The sequence below is a fragment of the Octopus bimaculoides genome, chromosome 2, assembly GCF_046866305.1.
Source record: "Octopus bimaculoides isolate indiv1 chromosome 2, ASM4686630v1, whole genome shotgun sequence".
Taxonomy (NCBI): Eukaryota; Metazoa; Mollusca; class Cephalopoda; order Octopoda; family Octopodidae; genus Octopus; species Octopus bimaculoides.
Genome location: NC_142929.1, coordinates 76052235 through 76075792, shown reverse-complemented (window position 1 = coordinate 76075792; position 23558 = coordinate 76052235). Strand labels below are relative to the sequence as shown.

General features: G+C 36.3%; 1 protein-coding gene across 2 annotated transcripts in view; it reads left to right on the top strand.

The window, feature by feature from the left end:
* The window catches only part of LOC106875360 (G kinase-anchoring protein 1-B), a 41988-nt gene extending 31123 nt beyond the window's left edge, over positions 1-10865 (top strand). For both annotated transcript variants that reach the window (XM_014923454.3, XM_014923453.3), the window contains 2 exons: positions 5206-5283; positions 9093-10865. In XM_014923454.3, coding sequence (XP_014778940.1) covers positions 5206-5283; positions 9093-9131 — 117 coding nt within the window. In that variant the 3' untranslated portion in view covers positions 9132-10865. The remainder of the gene's footprint in view (positions 1-5205; positions 5284-9092) is intronic.
* Positions 10866-23558: the final 12693 nt, after the last annotated feature.

Below are 23558 nucleotides of genomic sequence, written 5' to 3'. Positions count from 1 at the left end.
TTTTGGGGTTATTTTTGAACATGTTGTCCTTGAATCTAACACGCTTTTCATACCTTGCTATGCGGGTAGCTTTAGCACATACCTTTTGCTTGATGGTTTCTATGGTGTTATCAATGTCAAATATGGTTTTCATATTATATATTTTCTTTAATTTTCGGGTTTTTGTAGGTTTGATTCTTGTCAAACTTAAGGTTTTTCAAACATTCTATGTCAGACCTAAGTAGCTTCATTTGGTGTTGAATACGCTCTTGCTTTTTGTGGGAATGTTGTCGTTTTCTAATCTTTTCACCACATAGAATTGTTGAGATTTTCGCGGATGCATAGTACAGGTGGTTGATCATTAGCTGAAATTGTATCCTTAAGTGCAAGGTGAATTTTACCAATTATTTTCAGGTTTTGGTTAGAATTGCGAAATTTTGGGAGAGTATCGTGTTCATTCATACTGGTTTCTTTAATTTTCAGCCATTCAATCATGATTTGATTTTTTAGATCATCTAGTTCAGTTGGGTCAATTTCTGTGACTTTCTTCATCTATTTGATTTTCATCTGCCTTAGTGTTTATGGTTGGTTCAGAGAATATTTCACTTTGCTTATTAGTTATATTAACTCCTTCAATCATTACTGCATATTCATCAGACCTGGGCTGGTCTATAATTATTTCCTCTGTAGTATCTTCTTTAGCTGCAGCTTTGTTCTTTTTTTCCCTTACTGCTTGTTTAATTTGGTCAATCTCTACTTCAGTTAGTAATTATTTTTTCATAATGTTTCTTCTGACATTAACAAGTTTGTTACTGTGTATGTAGGGTCTTACTTCAAGGTGTTTCTGTCTCCAGTTTAAGTAGGTTTGTACAGTGTTAGATTTATTTGTGGGGAAATATATGGCATGGTAGAAGGCTGTAAGAACTTCTTTATTATCTTCCCTAGACCATTTTTCATTCTTCTTCTTTTGGTTGTTTGATGACAAGCATGGATGGCCATCTTTTGGAATATTCTGGTTGTGGGGTACTTCCAGCTCCTGTGTGTCAGGAAGATTTGAACCAGTTACTGATTTCTCGTATCAAATCTAGTTCCTCATTCGAGTACGTGGCCTTTTGTAATCTGGTCGATGACCATTCCAGTTTGTATTTTGCTTTGTTAACAGTGAGGCATGATGAGCTTCGACGTTGACATTAGGGGACGGATCTGTCTGTTTAGGGTCAATTTTTTGAGACAACACCATCTCAGTTCTCTGCAGGTAAACATTACTCATAACATAGCTTCTTAAGGCTAACAGATCTGTATCGAGTACATGGTCCTTTGTGATCCAGTCGACGACTAATCTGGTTTGTAATTTGCTTTGTTATCACTGAGGCATGATGAGCTTCAACGTTGACATTAGGGGATGGATTTGTCTGTTTAGGGTCAATTTTTTGAGACAACACTGTCACTGAGTTCTCTGCATGTAAACATTGCTTGTACTGAAGCTTATTAAGGCTAACAGATCTGTATTCGTCTGTATTTTTTTTTGTTTATCTCCAAACATAGTTTTTTGTGGTGTTTTTAAACTTATGAATGGTTCACTATGGTTCACTATGTCTGTTTGAAAAATAAAACAGAAAAAAGTTTTGTTTTTGGTTTTTGCTTCGTTTGTGACACGTGTTCTCATATATGTGAATGTGTGCCCTGTAAATTTCATATAGTGTGTAAACATTGAGATGTGTGTGTAGTCCTGTGGGTATCAAAATGTATATATGATTGTGTAGACATACCAGTGTATGCGTAATTGCTCAATTTATGTACTCACAGTTTTGTTCCATTTCTATTTTATAATTTGTAAACTTTCCGGTGTTGACTTCATGTGTGTGTTTCGCACATGTTTCACTGAGACATCATGCATAGGAGAAATTGTGCTTTGTATGGCAGTAAAATTTTTTTTTTTTAATTATTTTCATTAAAAGACCAGATCCTTCAAGTCTTCCACAGGTTCCTTTATCTAATTCCACCGATGTTGTTGCATTAGATTTTTTTTTTGAATGGGCAGCCCAGTGTAGCATGTCCATGTTGTTATTCAGTATGTATTATTATTGTTATTATTATTATTTATTATTATTATTATTATTGCCTTTGCACAGCTTCTAACGCTGTAGATGTACTATGGTGTCAGATGTTCACTACCAATGAACTAAGGTAACACCTTATTTTTCAAACACCTTCCGGAGTATTCAAGTGGTTCCAAGCAGTGCTGTTTTCTTCAAGTGCTCCATCCTTATTGCAGTCCCTATTTGTTCCATGTACTTCTCAAGATTTTTGCTCACTGTTCACAGGGCTCCGACAATTATTGGTACTACTACTACCTTTTTCATCAACCACAACTGCTTAACTTCCCAAGCTAACCTGTCATATCTCTCGACTTTTCTTTCTTCCTTATTGCATACTTTGTTGTCAGCTGGGCATGCTATATCTATGATCCAGCATAGTTTGCTTTCTTTTTCAATTAAGACTATGTCTGGCTTCCTATTCTCTATCTCATGGTCGCACTGAATCATAAAATCCCATTGGATCTTTGCATTTCTAATTTCAACAATGCCTTCAGGTTTGTGGTCGTGCCAATTTTTTGCTCTGTCAAGTTCATACTTGTTGCAAAGTGTCCAATGGACAAGCCTGGCTATATTGTCGTGGCGTCTCTTATATTCCTTCTGGGCTAGTAGTGTACATTGGCTGGTAATATGCCATACAGTTTCACTGTTTTGTCCACAGATTCCGCACTTATCACTTTCTGCTGTGTTGTCTATTCTGTATTTTATGTAGTTTGTTCTTAGTGCTTGCTCTTGGGCAGCTCAGATTAGAGCCTCTGTTTCTGGTTTTAAATCACTTTTAGTCATCCACAGTCATCTTTTTTCTCTGTCTTTCTTATCTTCAACATCCCTATGAAATTAACCATACATTCTTTTCTTTACCCTCCTATTTTCAGTTTCATTCATTATTAATTTCTTGTATAGTGCTTTATCTTTGCAATCTTTCATCCTACACAAACCTGACCTTCTAATAATAGCAGTTCTGTGGCATTTTTTACGAATTGATGTAATCAACTAGATTCCTGTCCTAGATTTCAGGCCGTGTGTGTATAATAGAAAGGATATTATTAGTTTTGGTTATATAATAATAGTAAAAATAATCCTTTCTATTATAGGCATATAGGCTGAAATTTGGGTTGGTGGGTATGTTGATTACACTGACTCCAGTACTCAACTGGTACTAATTTTATTGGTCCTGAAAGAATAAAAGGCAAAGTTGACTTCACTGGAATTTGAACTCAGTGTAAAGATGGACGAAATGCTGCTAAGCACTTTGCCCAGTGTGGTAACAATTCTGCCAGCTTGCCACACATGGCAATATAAGATGTGTGAAAATGTTTCATCCAAAAAATATTAGTCTGTAAAAAAGTAATTCATCTGAGAATTTGATAAATATTTTTTAAAAATATTTCATTTGAAATTGTGTAAAAGTAAATGTTTTCTTGAACAAACTAAGGCTGTATTAAAATTAATGATTTGCCTAAAAAGATAAGGGAGTGTAAGGATGATTCTGGAAAATTGCAAATAAGTATTTTATTTGAAAATCATTATCACTTAATGTCTGTTTTCCATGCTGGCATGGGTTGGATGGTTCAACAGAGGCTAGTGAGGCAGAGAACTGCACTAAGCTCCAATGCTACCTTTGGCATGGTTTCTATGGTTGTATAATACTCTTCCTAATGCCAACCACTTTACAGAATGTCCTGGGTGCATTTTACATGGCACCAGCATTAGTGAAGTAAGTAACTTGCAAGACAAGACCACCTCAACTGAGTGGGGTGGTAGTATTGAGAGAGGTGGATGTATGTCAGGTGAGGAGAAGTTGAAGTATGATAGAGGGACAGGAACAGGTGCCTTGCTGTAGGGGAAATGCATGTTTACTCCAGTTGGAGAACAAAGATAGTGGTGGTGGTAGTGGAGATGTGTTAGAGCATGCCTTCTTCAAATTAGAGGAAGGTAAATATAAGAGAAGTGGTATGGGTGGGGAAGTAAATTCACGGAAGAGTGAGAGGAAGTGACAGATGGGAATAGAGGGACTGGCTGTATATTCATTTCACTTACCAACTTGTGTTATTGGAAGTTTCTATAAATTCATTATTATTTTATATAGATGTACAAGTACCTTTTATTATCATCCAATGTTATATCATGAAGTAAGTCACTTCTATTTTGTATTGCATTGACATAGAAAGCCACAACACTTTTTCAATATGTAATAATGTAACGTATTGTCAGTAGTAGGATTTAAGCCAACTGGTTCCTAGTTCATTTAGTGCTTTTACTTCTAAACTACAAAGCAAAATATGTTGAATTAATTATCTACTTAATTATTTATCATCTTAGTCCGGCTTATTACTTATTGAAACTAATAGTTCAGTATATTTTATTGAATCTGTTATTTAGATGTGTTAAAAGAGGGGTATTTGTTGGGGTGTTTTTTTCCTTTTAATAACCTCCCAATACAGTTGGGTGTCCTTGCTATTAATGCTTACTCAGTTATGGTGTAGCAAATACAATCCAAGCAAGTATGGCTTGGTACCATGCATTCACTAATTATTTTAGTTGCAAACAGACATAGACATCCTTTTGGGTCCCTCACCCTTGGCACACTGGAACATTCAGAGTGTGGTTGCTGGAGAGAAAGCAAGGGTATATTAGCATTCTGCTACTACAGGCAATGTGAAATGAAGTGCTTTGCCAAAAACACAACTTGCTGCCTAGCGCAAGAATTGAACCTATGGTCTTACGATAATGAGCCACACACCCTAGCTATTAGGCTGAACTGAAGTAGTAAGTGGGACATTTGTTAGTCAAGCCAATTAGAGTAGTTATGTGACCAGAATTTTATGAAAAGCACCGGGAGGCAATGCAGATACTGTAATATTTGACCTTTAGGGTCAGTGTCAGTAAACTATGGAAGTTTCATGTCATGACCATTGTTGCCTCTAAATCATTGAAAAATTTTCTATTATCTGCTTGACTTGATTTATTACCACACAACTGCTATAACAGGTTTTTCTAAATATAATATTGAGATAAGAGGTTCAACTGGCTTCTAACATCAGAAACAGGTTAACAAACAATCTAAATAGACCATTGACTTTTTGTGCATCAAAACTGTTTTACTATCTCTTTTGACTTTATCTTGTAGGTGGTGAAATTAACTCAAGACTTGGAACAGGAAAAATCAAAAGTCCGTTCATTGAAGTCGGAATTGGATAAATTAAAAGTGAGTTTTCTTGAACTAGAATGATGGGAAGGCGGAGTTAAGCTATGAAACAGGTTTAAGTTGAAAAGTGGTTTCTCTACTTTTTTTTTTTTATGGCTGAGTCAGACGGAGGTCAGCATCCACAACCCTTTTCTGAGTCCAAACTGGAGACCCTAGCTTAACCCTTTCGATACCAACCCAGCCGTGGCCGGCCGAAAGATCTTTTGGTTCATAAGACCGAGAGTACCCATTGTTATTTAAATGTGAATTTGAACACAAATCTCGTTAGTACATTCATGAAAACACGTGATTTCACTTAGTAAATAGTTGAGTTATAGTATCTGACATTGTTTAACATATCTGAACTTAGTTATTTTGGGAGATTTTTTTCCACATTTTTTCAGAGTTGATTTTTTTTTCAACTTTGAAAATGGAGAGGAATTTCATGCTATCAAGCAGTGATTCCAAATTTGAAGGTTTTTCAATGGAAGATATGAAGATATTGAGAAAAAGAATGAATGAGGTACAAAAGCACATGGTGTACAAGAATGAATCGGATATTTCTGTATCTGAAACTGAAAGCAGCGATTCTGAAGAAACTGAAAGTGGCGATTGTGACAGCGAAGACAATTTTACATCGGAATGGAGTAAAAAGTTTTTAAATGTTTTTATTAACAATTTTTCTGGGGAGATGCGATCTACCCATAGTCTTTCTCAGGAAGCAAAACCGTTAGACTTTTTTTTTCTTATTTTTTCCAGTATGCTTGTTTGAAGCGATCACTGCAAAAACAAACCGTTACACAGAATGTAAACAAACAGTATATGCTAGGAAATCCCATGAAATGGGGGATCAAAGTTTGTGGGTACTGCTGCGGATTTAGTTTTTATTCAAGGAAAAGAGACAATAATGTTAGTCAGCATAGCCTAGGGTACGATGTGGTCTGGAATTTATCAATTCCATACCATGGCAGGGATATATATTATTTTTTGACTGATTTTTTAGTTTGGTCAAACTTGCAGTGAATTTAGAAGCTGTGACAACATATACGTGTGCTACAGTAATTGCTAGTAGAAAAGGGCTGCTGTTGGATATAAAAAAAGCAAAATTAAAAGAAAGTGGTGAAATTATCCAACAGCAGAAAGGAAATCTACTAGCGACCACATACAGAGATAAGAGGCAGATAAATTTTCCATCTACCAGTGCACAACCATGTGTTGATGAAAATGGCACCCTGTTTGTGAACCTTGATTATAACAGGTACATGGGTGGTGTGGATCGGCTGGACCAGATAATGAATTATTATCCAGTTGGTAGACCGGGTAATAAATGGTGGCGATACCTGGTTTGGTACATAGTAAATATGAGCATCGGAAATGCATTTATATACCAAATCAGGAGGGGCTCGCAAGTGATGTGACCATCTGCAGTTCCGAGCAGATGTAGCAATGCAGTTGAGGGCAGGTTATTCCTCCAAAAAAATAACTACAGGAAGGAAAAGCAAAGCCTGCCAGAGAGATATCCCTCTGAGTTCAGTTAATCGCCATAAATTAGAAAAAATCGGAGGTCGCAAAAGCAGTGCCGTGAATGTCTATCAACAAAGAAAACTCCCAGTGGAAGGCCAGTTGAAACGCCTTTCCAATGTGCATTCTGCATGGTTGCAGTGTGTAGAGTGGGATGTTATACAACTTTCCATGATAGAAATATTGTGTGAATATTGTATATATGTATGATTAGATTGTATGATTATATGTATGATTAGATTTTTATTTACTTGTAATTTTAATTTATCTGTAATTGTAATTTACCTATAAGGTGAGTGATGAGTTTTGATTTAATTTCTAATGTAAATCTTTATTATATATGTTCCTGTGTATTTATGTATGTGTGTGAGTATATTTCATTTAGTTGATGTATTTAATTTTCTAGTTTTCTTCAAAAACAAATTCCAGTATTTCAGTTTATTTCACCTTTATGGTACACTTGTTCTTCTGTGCATTAAATTCTACTGATAATCTAGTGATGTGCACAATTCTTCTATATCAAAATTTTGTTGCATACCCATTTGAATATTAGCTGATGATTCATTTTCTATGGTGATATTTAAACAAGATTTAAATATTTTTACATTTTGTTCAGTTTACCTGGATTTACCTGTAATTAGAGTCACTTTGAGACAAAAGTTATGCAATAGAATTGATTAAGAACCCTTTCTTTAATTATGTTCCAAATATCACATTAATATGTTGATAAGTAAAAATTACAGTTGTTTAAACTAGTCTAAATTTATGATTATTATAGAATTTAATTGAAACTCATGAGGGGTGTATTTTGGTCAGAAATATAGTAACGAAAGGGTTAAATACGTGGAACAGAGTGAACTTTGCTAATGGCACCCAAAGCTCAGGTCATGTTATTAAGTTGAGTGACAGAATAAGACAACCAAACAAAAGCTGAAAGAATTCCTCTGACAAGCTTTCACATTGTTACTCTTGACCAGTTTTCATGTTTAAGACTGGTCAACTCCAGGCTATATCAGAAGACATTTGCCATTGGTGCCATGCTAATCAAACAATGAAAGAATAGAAATTTAAAAGATAAAAAAATGCATATATACATTTCTTTCATCTAAAAATATATAGTGTTTTTTATAAAATACTCGGTGCATTTCCTTGTGACACCAATACTAGAGAAGTTGAATAGCTCTCTGATGCTGGTGACATGTAAAAAGCTCCATTCAAGTGTGGTTGATGCCAGTACCACCTGACTGGCTCCGTGTCAGTGGCACGTAAAAAGCACCCACTATACACTTGGAGTGGTTGGCGTTAGGAAGGACATCCAGCTGAAGAAACCTTGCCAATCCCCAGTCAAACCGTCCAACCCATGCCAGCATGGAAAGCGGACGTTAAACAGTGATGATGGTGAAGATAAGTAAATGGCCCTCACAACCTTATACGTTCACTGCTCATTTGCCAGCCACTTTATAATATGTACTGGATGCATTATCTCATGACACCAACACTAGAAAAGTAGCCTCATTCATCAATGACTCTTGAAGGAATGTGATGGAGATGGGTTTTCCATCATAGCACCAACGAGGGAAGCAAGTATACCTTGTGTGCAGTAAATGAGGGCTCAGTAACTTAAGGAATGTAGACTGAGGAAGTAGTATAGCAGAGAGAGTGTTGACAGTAGACAGCCAGAAACAGGGAGAGTAAAAAAAAGACTTATTGATTTTGTGTTTTCTGCATTCCCTTTATTTAGTATTACTGTATTTGATGGCATAAAAGACATAGGCATATTAGACACACCCCAGTTTCATCTGCACACATTCAAGAAAAATACATTTAATGCATTAAAACCTGTAATATAGGACCCAGGGTGATTTCCCTTCTATCTTTTACTTGTTTCAGTCATTAGACTGCAGCCATGCTGGGGCACTGCCTTGAAGTTTTAATCAGTTAAATCAACCCTGGTACTTTTTTTTTTAAGCCTGATACTTATTCTGTCAGTCTCCTTTTTCTGAGCTGCTAAGTTACAGGGATGTAAACACACCAACACACACACACACACGATGGGCTTGTTTCTATCTGCTATATCTACTCAAAATACTTTGGTCAGCCCTAGGCTGTAGTAGAAGACACTTTTCCAAGGTGTTCACACAGTGGGACTGAACCCACAACCATGTGGTTGTAAATCAAACTTCTTACCACACAGCCATGCCTGCACCTATTTATTTTATTTATTGAATATTTTGGGGAAGAAAATATGCATCTTATGTGCCATTAAATATGGTATAATTTTTTTTTCTCTTTCTTTTTTTTTTATTTAGGGCTCCAAGCACAATAAAGGAGACTCGAAACACAGCTGAAGAAGTTTCAGTGACTGGTCACATTTGAATTAATTGTATTATCAATATGGAATCAGGAAGTAGCCAGGAATATTGCCAATTTACTCCCAAGATTCTCCGATGCTACTGTTTGATGATCGATGCCAACCACATCACGGAAGGAAAGAAAAAATAAGAAAAAAATAGGCATTAACTTTTTAAAAATTACAAGAGAACCAAATGGATATATTTCTCAACTCCGTTGCTGTTTTTTCTTTTGTTTAAAAAATTTTTTTTTTAACCTCTTCATCAATCAATGTCCATAATGAATATGAATTTTGGAAGTGAATAGCTCCTGTATATAGAGCAGCTATAATTACTACTTCAGCCATTTGTAGTTCCCAACTTAGAAGATTGAGCTACTAAATTCTTCAGAATATTTCTTCATACACAACTAATTGACATCTTCACTCTACTTGCTCAACAACCGTTTGCTTCTGTTCTTGGTAGTTTCAGTTTTTCTTTCATCATATTGCCTGTGTATACATGCACATGTATGAATGTGTGTGTGTGTGTATGTACAAAAGTAGGATATCTATTTGTAGACTACTAAATCAGAAAGTATATAAACCTGATTATAGTGAGATTTCATTGTATCTTGGGAAGGTCATTGTGCCAACAATAAAAAAAAAAACATGCACTGGTTCTATGTCACTTCTTTTATTATTTTCTGGCACTTTACATTCAGAGTTCAAATTCTGCCAGGGTCAGTTTTGCCTTTCATCCTTTTAGGATCGATAAAGTACCAGTTGAGCACTGAGGTCACTGAAATCAACTAACCTGTCCTCTAAAATTGCTGGCCTTGTGCCGAAATTTGAAATAATTATTATTAGTCAACTACGTGACCAATTAACTAATTGATTGTTTGATTAATCATTCATTCAGTCAGTCAGTTAGGTTCATCCAGATTCCTTTTGTTGCCATTTAAGACCTCATCAATGATATGACCTCTCTTACCAAGGTCTGTCTATCTCCTAGTTTACAGATTGTATATTTATATTTATGGAGATGTGAGAGGGAGAATATGTGTGCGTGCATGCCTGTGTGACATGGTGTGGATTCCTGTCAGTGCATCAAATGAAAATTGTGAGAACCAGGTGGGAATTTAATCCACATGCTCTGGTTGACATCCAAATATATTCAACCACTTTTACCATACCATTTGCTATTCACTAATTTCCTTGTCTCACAAACATGCACTTATGTTAGTGTGTTCATGCATATATCTATTACATATATGCATGCATTTCTTCCGACAATATGCAAATCTTCACATTTGTATCCCCCCCCCCTAAAAGAAGGAAAAAGACTGTCTAAGAAAAAAATCCTGTGAAAAACCTGTATGTGTGTATTTATACAAAAAACAAGCCCACACATGCACACACACACACACCATACACCACACACACAGAAAAACGTTCATATTGATTGGCATTTAAAATTTTTTTAATATTTTATTTGATAGTAGTGCAGAGTTCAAAGCTGACAGCAGGTAGGTGGGTGGGTAAAAGATCTCCTTCCTTTCTTAAAACAAAAACAAAACAAAACAAACCTTTTTCTCTGTTTCTTAACAGTGAAATGAAACTACAAACAATATGCACATGGCTTACATCTAATTCTTCCTCAGTTGCTTTGTATTGAAAAAAACGAAAGAAAAAATAATAAATTCTTTCCGTATGAGTTGGCATCAACATACATCATATGTATCATTTCATAGCTTTTCTTATCTTGTATTTATTTATTTTTAAGAATTTTCTTTTCTTTTTTTTTTTTCTCGTACTGTTTGCCTTTCATGAAGTTTACGATAATACTTTTTTTCTTTTCTTTTCTTTTCAGTTTAAAATATTTTTTCTTCTGCAATTTTAGTATATCATAATACAGGGTGTCCCAGAATTAACTATTTCAGTGAAATTGGACAATTTTCTTTACAAACTCACTTTTATTTATGCTTATCATATTTAATATTTGTTAAAAGTGTATAAATTTTTTATTTTGTTTATTATTTTTTTTTTTACAATTTTATTTTCATTCCTGTTGGCTCATCTGTCCACAACAGCTTTTTTTCAGTTTGGTGGCACTCATTTTCTCTACCACCATCTCCAGGATGGAGCAGTAGTTTAGCTGAACATAAAGAACACATTCAGCTGGCAGTGCAGGAAATAAGTCTTGAAATGCTTCAAAATGTGTTTCACATTGCTAAGAATAGATTTGAACTTTGCAGAGATACTGACAGAGCACATGTTGGAAAATTTTCAATGAAGTTTTTACATAAGATTTATAAATTTATTTGTTTTAGTATCATAATTAAGTAATAAACATAAAATTCTGTCAGTTTTGCTAAAATTTGCCCAGTTTCATTGCAGTTGATAGTTAATTCTGGGACACCAATGTTTTCCAATTATCATCATCATCATTATAACATCCACTTTTCTATGCTTGCATGGGTTGGATGGAGTTCTTAATATTGAGTTAGATTTTCTACAGCTGGATGCACTTTCTGTCATTAACAACTTGTTTCCAAGCAAGGTAATATTTTTCCATGGCCAGACATGTTCTCACAGAATATTGGAAATGAATGACATTGCTTGCATGACTGTGATACTCATTTATAACTATCATGTTCAGTCAAGACAAGGAGATGCAAACAGACACATACATACTTGGAGTATCAATGACTTCCCTAGATCATACTATATAGCGAACTCTCCTCTGGTTACTATGATAGAAAAGCCCCCCAAAAGAGGTACAAGGATTCCTTAAAATTATCCTTCAACACCTGCCACATTGATTACCACATGTGGTCTGTTCTTGCCCTGACTATGATGCCTGGCATCTCACTAACCACCTGGCAACAGCCTCCTGTGAAGACACCTGCAGAATCATCCTTGCAGATAAGAGAAAAAAGGAAGAATAGCAAGGACACTACAAACAACTCTGAACAGCCTACCTTTCTATGCAGCCTCTGTGGTCATGCTCGTTTGTCTCAAAATAGACTTTCCAGGTGTCGGAAAGCTTACAGTAGATGTGGGCATTCCTACCTCTTTAAATCACCCACAAAGCCAGAAGAGCCAAGGTATATACGCAAGCATGGAAAAGTGAATGACCTGTATAGAACAAACTTCTTTTAGTTTCTGTATTCCAAATTCAGTCACAGTGCTTTGTTAGCCTGTGACTATAGAGAACACTTGTCCAAGGTGCCATACACTGGGACTGAACCTGAAGCCATATTGTTGGGAAGCAAACTTTTTGACCACACTGCCATATCTGCACCTAGTCTTCCTTAATTTAATTCTGGAATCAATGAAAAATCTTCAGTGTTCAGTTTGAACAGTTTCCATTCGTAGTTAAGAAGCTTACCTCCCAACTACTTGGTTTTTATCTAGTCTCTCTGCACAGCAACTTAGCCTTGAGTTAACCAAAGCTTTGTGAGTGGATTTGATGGAAGGAAACTGAAAGAAGCCCATTGTTTGCATGTGAGAGTGTATTTGTGTTTATCCTTGTTTTGACATCATGTAATGATTGTAAATGAGCATCATAGTTATACAAGTATATTGTTTATTTCTAGTCTTCTGTGATAAACATGTTTGGAAACAGGTAAAGGTTGATGGCAGGAAGAATATCCAACTAGAGAAAATCTGCCTCAACAAATTCCATGTAACCTATGCAAGTAAGGAGAGTTGTTAAATCCTTGATGCAATAGGAACTTCACAAAACTATTTAACACCAACATTGTACATTATTTTTAACAACCACTTCACATTTATTGTTGGCTAAATAGAAAGTGATAGAAGATTGTCATTTATTATTAGCTTGAGTTGTCAAATTGCACTATTTCAGTTGAATATATCCAGAGTTAATATTCTTGCATCAGTCTATTAGGTTTGTAAATGAGTTTGGCATTACTTTTCTCTTTCTATACATGTGGCTGTGTATGAATTTATGCCTGTGCGACAACTGACTGGTTAATGAGTTAAACAGAATATGGCGATGGTGGGAGGTATTGGAAAGAGAGAGTGTAAGAAATGGGAAGTTGTTGGCTGGAAAAGGGCCTGACTTATGTGTGCGTGTGTGTGCATGCATGCATGTTTGTTTATTGCTTTAATACCAGCATATATCTATGTAAGAAGGGGGGAAAAGGATTGAATAGATTCAAGCAAATGCCTCAGTAAGCACTTCTGTAAACAAAACCTGGCTAACAGGATGTCCAATCCAGATTATAGTAATCTGCCTAGATTGTTAAATTCATATGACAAGTGCAAATTGTTAATCCAAACTTTGTCATCAATTAGTAATTTTGGTGTATTTATCACAAAGTATACTAGAAAAGAAATAAAGAATGCAGAATTATATTCATATGATACTTTATTCACTTGAGCATGTTTTAAATTGTCTGACAAATTGAATTCATTGTACATAGTAGTTTGTTTAATCAACCCATTAATTGATCATTTAATCAACCAATTAACAAAACAGTTGTTTCTCAAGCCATTCTTCCCAAAGCTCTAAGAAGTATCTGTTTTGATTTTATTTTGGAAGATCTACACAATCAGAGCTAATAGAAGAGTTTAGCTGAAAGTTGGCATATCAAATTTCTTCACATGATTTATTACTCTACAGTGAGTTGTTGGTCTTGGGATGTTCTCTATCAGACTTGGGTAAATAAAAGAAGATAGCAGTTGTGTCTGTCTAATGTCAAAATAAATTCTTGTTTGAGTGTGTAAGGTGATTTAAGTGCAAATCAATTCACAGTAGAGAACACAGTGGACAGTAAAAACATTGCCTATTGGGTTATTAGGGAAATCCAGGTTTGTGATCAATGAATAAAATTAAACAAAATATATTTAAAAAGAATATATTTTATTTATTAGAATTCTGGATTAGTACTTTATTTTAACTGACTCTAAGAAGAGAAATGATAATGTTGGTTTCTGTAGGATTTGAACTCAGAATGACTGGTCAGAACAAATACCATGAAGTATTCTGTCAATTTACCACCTCATTTATTTGTCAACGATAAAAGGAGTAAAATTAGCCCCTCTTATGACTGAACCCTAATTAGGAAATGTTTTCAACATATTTTTCTCTTAAAACATAAAATAAAAAAACTAAAACAGAAAGAAACTAGGGTTAGCCCTTTAGCATTTAAACCAGCAATATCCAGCCCAAATATTCTACCTGTTTTATGTTCAAATCAACCAGATCCAGCCTCTTGCACCTAACCTACAATGTCATTCTAAAACTAAACAATACCATCAGCACAATCTCAATGCTACATGATACTTCCTGCTTTATTCCAAACCAAATGAATAAATAAGTATTACTTTTGACAGGGTAAGCTGAAAACTACTTCTCTACATTTTATAGCATAGTGTGATTCCCTTCATCTCCATGGATACAGCACAACCTAATCATCATCATCATCATCATTGTCACCACATTCAATACCAGGTGGTGAAGATGGTGATGCTAGTAGTGGTGGTGGGGTAGTAAGTCTTATCTGCCTGGCAACACCAACTAAAACTGAATGCTTAACCAAACCTCCAATCTTCATGCTGATGCTGGAAGAGATTGCAACTAAAATTAATGACTGAAGACCTGCTGAGTCAACAGATTTATAAACATATATCTAAAACAGGATGATAAAATAAGAGAAAGCACAAGAAGGAAGTAGATGTAAAAGGTGGGAAGTTGAAAAGGAAATCATCATCATCGTTTAACATCCGCTTTCCATGCTAGCATGGGTTGGACGATTTGACTGAGGACTGGTGAACCAGATGGCTACACCAGGCCCCAATCTGATCTGGCAGAGTTTTTACAGCTGGATGCCCTTCCTAATGCCAACCACTCCGAGAGTGTAGTGGGTGCTTTTATGTGCCACTGGCACGAAGGCCAGTCAGGCGGTACTGGCAACAGCCATGCTCGAAATGGTGTATTCTACGTGCCACCTGCACAAGAGCCAGTCCAGCAGTACTGGCAACGAACTTGCTCGAATATTCTTTTCACGTGCCACTAGCACGTTGGTAACGATCACGCTCAAATGGTGCTATTTACGTGCCACCGGCACGGAAGCCAGACAGCTGGTGTTCTGGCAACGATCATGCTCGGACAGTGCTCTTAGTGATCTACTGGTACAGGTGCCAAAGAAAATTACTTTCTTCTTGCCCTTTTTCATATTTGTTTTAGCTTGTTATGCCACATGGACATAGTCTGAGGACTGTGTGAAGGTGCCAGACCAGTTATAAAATTCTGTCTCAGTCATTTTCATTGCATGAAACTATTAGTAGCTCATAAAGATATATACTGTGTTCATTAAGCAATTATCTAGCTATCTATATGTATATATATATGTAAGTTTATTATATCAAAACTGAATCTCCTTAAGTTTCACTTTTGACTGGTCATGACTGATTTATATATTATCATTTAACTCCCATGTTCCGTGCTGATATTAGTTGGATGGTTTGACAGGATCCAATGAGTCCAATGATTGTATCATCCTCCATTGTTTGCTTTAGTATGGTTTCTACAGCTGGATGCCTTTCCTAACACCAATCACTTTAAAGCATGTACTGGATGCTTTTCTCACGCCACTAGCACTAGTGAGTTCACCATGCAGCTTGCAAACCTATGAAGCCTGAGGAGAGGTAACTTTATGCTAACAGATGAGGATTGAGGTCTGGGTGGAGGTGGGATAGAGTAGCTTCTTGTAGAGGAGCTACATGGCTATTCATTTAGGAGAGAGGAGATATATAAATAATATCATTGCTATTATGTTAAATTGTCATATGTCTAAATTTGACCAAATGCGTTTTTTTTCTTTTTTTTTTTCATTATTTATTTTTGCTTACAATAGCTGGTACTTTTGGTCAAACTATTGTATCTCCTGCTGCTTCAGATGCCAAGATGCTGTGCTTAAGAAGACCCGTCAAGCCAAGTGAAATCATAATCATGGCTGATGCTGGTGTCATGTAACTGGCACGTTAAGAGCACCTTTCAAGTGGTGTGCCTCACGGAGGCAAAGTGGCTGAGTTCCTTTAGAGCATTGGGCCTCACAGAGGCAAAGTGGCTGGGTTCCTTTAGAGCATTGGGCCTCACAGAGGCAAAGTGGCTGAGTTCTTTTCAAGCATTTGAGCTTCAGGGAGGCAAAGTGGCTGAGTTCCTTTCAAGCATTGGGCCTCACAGAGGCAAAGTGGCTGAGTTCCTTTTGAGTGTTATGCCTCATGGAAGCAATGACCAAGACCTTTGGCATTATGTCATACTTGGGAAGAAGACCCATCAAACCAAGCAAAATTACAGTTGTGTCAGATACTGGTGTCACACAAATAGCACCAATGCCAGTGGTATATAAAAACACCCATTACACTCTCAGAGTGGTTGGTGTTAGGAAGGGCATCCAGCCATAGAAAACCATGCTAAATCAGACTGGAGTCTGGTGCAACCTTCCAGCTTACCAGTCCGGGTCAAACCGTCCAACCCAAGTCAGCAAGGACAATGCACATTAAATGATGATGATGATATATATATATACTAGCTGAATTATCTGGTATTACTTGGAAAAGCAGGTGTTATTTCCAGTTCCACACACAAACAAATTTACAAACATACCCACAGGTAATCATGAGTTTAAAATGGTGTGTAGTAGATGTATCTATGTATGTAATATGTAGGTATATATATATATGTGTGTATTGTGTGTCTGTGAGTGTTTCTTTGCAATGGGCAGCAGAAAAGTCACCTATCCCCTCTCTCCTTAAAGCTTCGTATTTTTCACACTCACCTTTCTGCGTGTGTGTGTTGTATCTATGTATTTATGCAGCGTCGCATGTATATGACAGCTATAGTAATGTAACATCCCATTATCACCGCTGTTCTCACCTTCACTGATAGAAGTCATCCTCTCTTTCAGACTTATAATTTTGTAGCCTTCTCATTTTCTCATAATTTGCCCAAGGGCACATTATAGATTTTTATAGAAATCCAATTAGCTTATTATTGAACTGGATGTTAGTGTAATGTATGCAAAGTGTCATGAATATTGGTTCAGTGGTTTAGGCACTAAGTTGGTAACAGAGAGATAGACAGAAATTGCCATTTACATGTGTATAGATGTTTATATATGTTATTATATGTTTGTATATATATATATGTATGTATTATATGTTTGTATATATATATATATATGTGTGTGTGTGGTGGGGATATATGTGTGTATATATAAGCCTGAGAGCTGGTATGTAAATTCTTACCCTTAGGTTGTCCCCCAACACATGAAAATTGTACCAAGAATGTCGTAAAGTTTGTGATAGTTCAATGATTTATTATTTTTACTCCAAGTTGGCACCATCATTGTCATTCAATATCCACTTTCCATGCTGGAATGAGTTGGACAAGTTGTCGCACAGTCTGAGTCATTTTTATTTATAGTTACTAAACAGATCAGTCGTTTCATTGTTGGCATATTTTCTTCCATGTGTCCCATTCACTTTCAGCATTCAACACTTCCTTTACTCATCTGTTATCCTCCATATTACATCACATCTCCATATCAATGCAGTCTTCTCTCTTATTAGATTTAATTCTTCTTATATCCAGTTTTCTCTCATTTCTATTGGTTCCATTTCACTTCACCCCACTAAAACTTGAGTCACATTTTCATCTCCCCCCCTCTCTCTCTCCAACTGAAGTAGTCATGTATCTCCTTTACTGTAAGACACCTATTTTTGTCCCTCTGTTCATATTCTGATCACCAGGCACACAGCCATGTTCTGCAATACTACCCTCCACTCAGTTGAGGAGTCTTGTCTTGTAAGTTACTTTGTGACCACATTGCTGCTGATGACATGTAACACTGTAAGGTGGTTGGCTTTAGAAAGGGTACCCAGTTGTAGAAACCATGTCAAAGCAGACAGTAGAGCTTCAAGTCATGTCTGGTAAGTTCACTATCATCAATTCACCATTTTTTTTTTTTTCGATAAAATAGTTTTTAACTATTAATGGTGTGGCTGTGTGGTAAGTAGCTTGCTTACCAACCACATGGTTCTGGGTTCAGTCCCACTGCGTGGCACCTTGGGCAAGTGTCTTCTACTATAGCCTCGGGCCGACCAAAGCCTTGTGAGCGGATTTGGTAGACGGAAACTGAAAGAAGCCTGTTGTATATATATATATATGTGTATGTGTGTGTATATGTTTGTGTGTCTGTGTTTGTCCCCCCAACATCGCTTGACAACCGATGCTGGTGTGTTTACGTCCCCGTAACTTAGCAGTTCGGCAAATGAGACTGATAGAATAAGTCCTGGGGTCGATTTGCTCGACAAAAGGCGGTGCTCCAGCATGGCTGCAGTCAAATGACTGAAACAAGTAAAAGAGTATGCTATGGATATATTTTCTTGGTAAAGTTTCCTTGTGATGAACTTTCTTCGTGGTAAATTGATGGTGGTGAACTTAGCCTTTTAACTTGCCAGATTTTGTCAAACCATCTGACTCATACCAGCATGGAAAGAGAATGTTGAATCCAGCAAAGCATCCAGCATCCAGCAAAGCATGCTTGCTTCATTTCTTTTTAGTTTTCACAAACCCTCTGCATTTCTTGGCACAAATATCACTACCATGCAACATTGCACTTCACACACGTGCATCATATAATCTCCCCTTCACAATTTATTATATTTTAATTTTCTGTAGATCGATTTGTATAAAAATGCTAGATTTGAAAAAAAAACATAGTGAAGAAAAATAAAACTTTGATTATATTAAATATTAAATTTAATACAATCTTTTTTTTATATAAATTTACATGCTACAAGTAGCAACATCAGCAGTAGAAAGTCAAATGTATAGGAGCCAACTAAGGAGCCTTTGTATGGTTGCTAGAAATAGCAGCCATATCTTAATATCTTTAAAAAAATGACACATTAGAAAACCTAGTACAGACTACACTATTCATCATCATCACCATCACCATCACCATCATCATCTATTTTTGTTTGCTTTCCATGTTGGCATGAGTTGAATGGATCATTTCTACTCTCATAGATGTGTTAGAGGATCACATCTTGTAAATTTCATTTTTGACAAGATTTCTATGGCTTGATGCCTTTCCTGATACCAACTACTTTACAGAGTGTACTGGGTACTTTTAATTAAGTACCTGTGTGAGCGAATATAGAGATGAGCAAGTGATGGCTCGCAAGAGGTAGATAAATGTCAAATACTAAACAGACACTGAAGTGTATGAAGCCCCTTGAGTATATACACCAGAGTGGAGGCGCAATGGCCGAGTGGTTAGGGCAGCGGACTCGCGGTCATAGGATTGTGGTTTCGATTCCCAGACCGGGCGTTGTGAGTGTTTATTGAGTGAAGACACCTAAAAGCTCTACAAGGCTCTGGCAGGGGATGATGGTGAACCCTGCTGTACTCTTTCACCACAACTTTCTCTCACTCTTACTTCCTGTTTCTGTTGTGCCTGTAATTCAAAGGGACAACCTTATCACATTGTGTCATGCTGAATATCCCCGAGAACTACGTTAAGGGTACACGTGTCTGTGGAGTGCTCAGCCACTTGCACGTTAATTTCACGAGCAAGCTGTTCCGTTGATCAGATCAACTGGAACCCTTGACGTCGTAAGCGACAGAGTGCCAACAACAATATACACCAGAAGATGAAGAGAGAGCTAAGGTGATAAGAATGAGAAAGAAAGAGGTAGAATGTTGGCAAGAAGATCAGAGAGATTCCATGGCATCCATAGTTATACTGAAAGTAATGTACAGTGATCAGAAGAGAAATTCTGCTATCTCTAGTCGCATTTGAAGCTAAGTACAGAGAAGATAGAGGTGGCATGTGCCTTAGTGGTTAGAGTGCTGGACTCATGTGGACCAGGTGATGCATTGTGTTCTTGAGCAAAACACTTCATTTCATGTTCCTCCTGTCCACTAGGCTGGCAAAAATGAGTAATCCTGCAATAGAGTAGTGTCCCGTCTGGGGAAGAATATTTATGCCACTGGGAAGCCAACTTTATGAGTCTATATTATTCAGGAAGGAGCTACAGTGATGATAAGAAAACAGAATAATTGAGAGATGAGCAAAAGGAAAATAAAATTTGGGGTCATGAGGAATAAGAGTAATAGTCATGAGTGATGTTGGCTTGGGAGACTGACAGGTGAATGATAAAATAGATGTCTGATAAGAGAGGTCTAGTGATAAATGTTTTAGATGCATGAAAGATTATACACATGCATATATACATATATACCTGACTAGCATCAGCACTAATTTGGTGCTTATCTATTCTACATTTATACTAGCATCTTCACAACCATTATTTGTACCTATGTAAAAATAGCTATTCCACATACATAGGAATATATATATATATATATAATAAAAACAAATGAATGATTTATATGGTACTATTATAATGTTTCATTAAAAGATCTTATTGTGGCATAATACGTACAGTTTGTAAGACATGCAATGTGTTTACAATTATGCAATACATTACATTTAGGCTCTCAAATCTTCAGGCTAAATCAATAATCGATATAAACTGTCAGATTAGCAAGTCCAACAACATACAATTAAAACAATAAATGGGGTACATGGTATTGCAACAATATAGCACTAAGAAATTTTATTGTGATGCAACATCGCTAATACAGTTATGTAATACATGGAACGTTTTACATTTAGGCTCTTAAATCTTAGGGCTAAACCATATGCATGTTGATAATCGATATGCTGTCAGATTAGTGGATCCAAAAGCATATAACAAAAAGGGTTGAATGAATTATATAGTATCACTACAATGCTTCATTAAGAGATTTTATTGTGATGTAATATCATACATGCAGTTATATAAGACAGGTAACATCTATAAGATTATACAATACGTTGCATTTAGGCTCTCAAATCTTTGGGCAAAACTATATACAGGTCAGTAATCGATCTGCTGTCAGATAAGCCATCAATCAACATAAATTAAGAAAAAAAAATGATGGTATCACTGCAATATTTCATTAAAAGAAATTATTATGATGTAACATCATATATGCAATTATGTAGGACAAGCAGTTATTACAATACTATGTAATATGTTACATTTAGGCTCTCAAATCTTCAGGCTACACCATATGTAGGTCAACAATTGATTTGCTTTCAGATTAGCAAGTCCAACAGTATAATATAAGCAGACGAATGGATTATATGGTATTGCTACAATGTTTCATTAAGAGAATTTAATGTGATGTGACATGGTACATGCAATTATGTAAGACATGCAACATCTATAAGATACTCTCTCTCCTCATTCTTGTTAACTCTCTTTCCCTCTCTCTCTTTCTCTATTTCCCTGGCTGGGTAACCATGTACCTCTTCAGCAAGACACCTGTTTCTGCCTCTCTGTTACATTCTAACCTTTCATCATCTGACACAAGATTGCCTGCTCCAAAGCTCCCTCCCCTCTCAATGATTTCTTGTCTTGCAAGCTACTTGGTTACCCTGCCAGCGCTGATGCTATGTAAAAAGCAGCCAGTCCACGCCGTAAAGTGATTGGCATTTGGAAGGGCATCCAGCTGTAAAAACCATGCCAAAACTGACCTCACATGTGCTGGTGCCATGTAAAAAGCACTCAGTTCACTCTGCAGGTTGGTGTTAGGAAGGGCATCCAGCTGTAAAAATCATACTAAAACAGATACAGAAGTTTGGTGCAGTCTTCTGCCTAGCTAGCTCCTGTGAAACCAACCCATGCCAGCATGGAAAGAAGCAGACATTAAACGATGATGATGATGATGTTACATTTAGGCTCCCAAATCCTTGGGCTAACCCATATGCAGTCAATAATTGATATGTAATTTTTATAATCTGATAACATATAATTGGCTTGCACATTGTTTAGCCTAATGAATTGACAGCCCAAATGTAATCTATTGCATAATCTTATAGATGTTGTATGTCTTTCATAACTGCATGTATGATGTTACATCACCAAATCTCCTAATGAAACGTAGTGATAACTTATAATTCTTTTGTCACTTTTTATTGTGATATACGCTGTACTTAAAGATCTGCAGAGTTTTGGATACTTTTGGATTTGTAGATTACCAAGCACCAGTTATATTCCCTTCATTGATGATCCCTTTGTTAATGGAATGTATTGTTGATATCTGTTGATTTGTGTCATATTGTCCAGCCATCAATAGTGATGTGCTTCACTTTGATATGCCTCAGTCTTTAGCCTTTTAGCATTCAGATCAATCTATCAAATGCAATACTTATTTATTTACGTTGTTTTTTACATTAGCTTTGAGACTTTGATGTGATTATTTATTTTTATAATGATATTGTTGTGTAGGTTTGAGAGGCCAGGTCTGGTCAGTTTGAACATAAAACAGGCAGAATATTCGGCTGGACATGGCCGGTTTGAATGCTAAAGTGTTAAATGGATCTCCTTTAATCAAATATGTATATACAAATAGTGAGTGAGTGACTGTATGTTTGTTTGTTTGGTTGGTCGGTTTTTCTAGCATTTCTAGGCTTTCATGCAAATCTGTGGTTACATAGCCTAATGTTTCAGTAACGATAGGTACAAATGAAAATATAATGTGTGTGTGTATGTGTGCGCACGTGCATGTGTGTGTGTAAGTATGTAGCAGACAAAATATAGGTAATCACACCAACAAAGTATGAAATAAATAGAGCATAGAGTTTTGCGGATCTGAGTTACCATCTGTTGCAGTTTATAGTTTTGTTATATATGATTAGACGGTAACTGGTGTTGCTAGTTAAGTTAGTACTAACATATTTGATTTAGTGAATGTTAAAAGGATAACTAGAAATAATTATACTGTGAAGGAAGCCAGTATTAGGCATGGACATGTTTTTGTATAATTCTAGCCTCACCAATAAAGCATAAACTTCACCATGCTTAGTAAAGTACAGATGAAAGACTAAAACATGTTTACAGTTATCTGTTGTATTTGCTGAAATAATTATAATCATTATTATTTTAATTGTTTCAGTCTCCTCTTAAGTAGCATCAATACCACAATAAAATGCACCCAATGTATTCTGTAAAGTTGTTGTCAAATCAAGCAAAGACAAAATAAGGCTAAAGGAAGTCTTTAGTCTTGTTGAAGGCATAGATACCTCTCTAGTGCTGGTGCAATGGAAAAATGTATTAAGTACATTGTGTAATGTGGTTAGTGTTAGAAAGGGCATCCAGCTGTAGAAACTGTTTGAGAAAGACACAATACCCTCTCCTGACTGAGGTCTGTATGCAGAGTATTCCAGCAACTTATCCACACCATGCAGTTCTCTGAGGCTTTTTGAAAGGATATTAAAGAGCTGTGTGCCTGTGGTGATGTTGGGATATTTGGTACTATGCAGTGGTGCCCCATTCTACCATTTGTGTAACT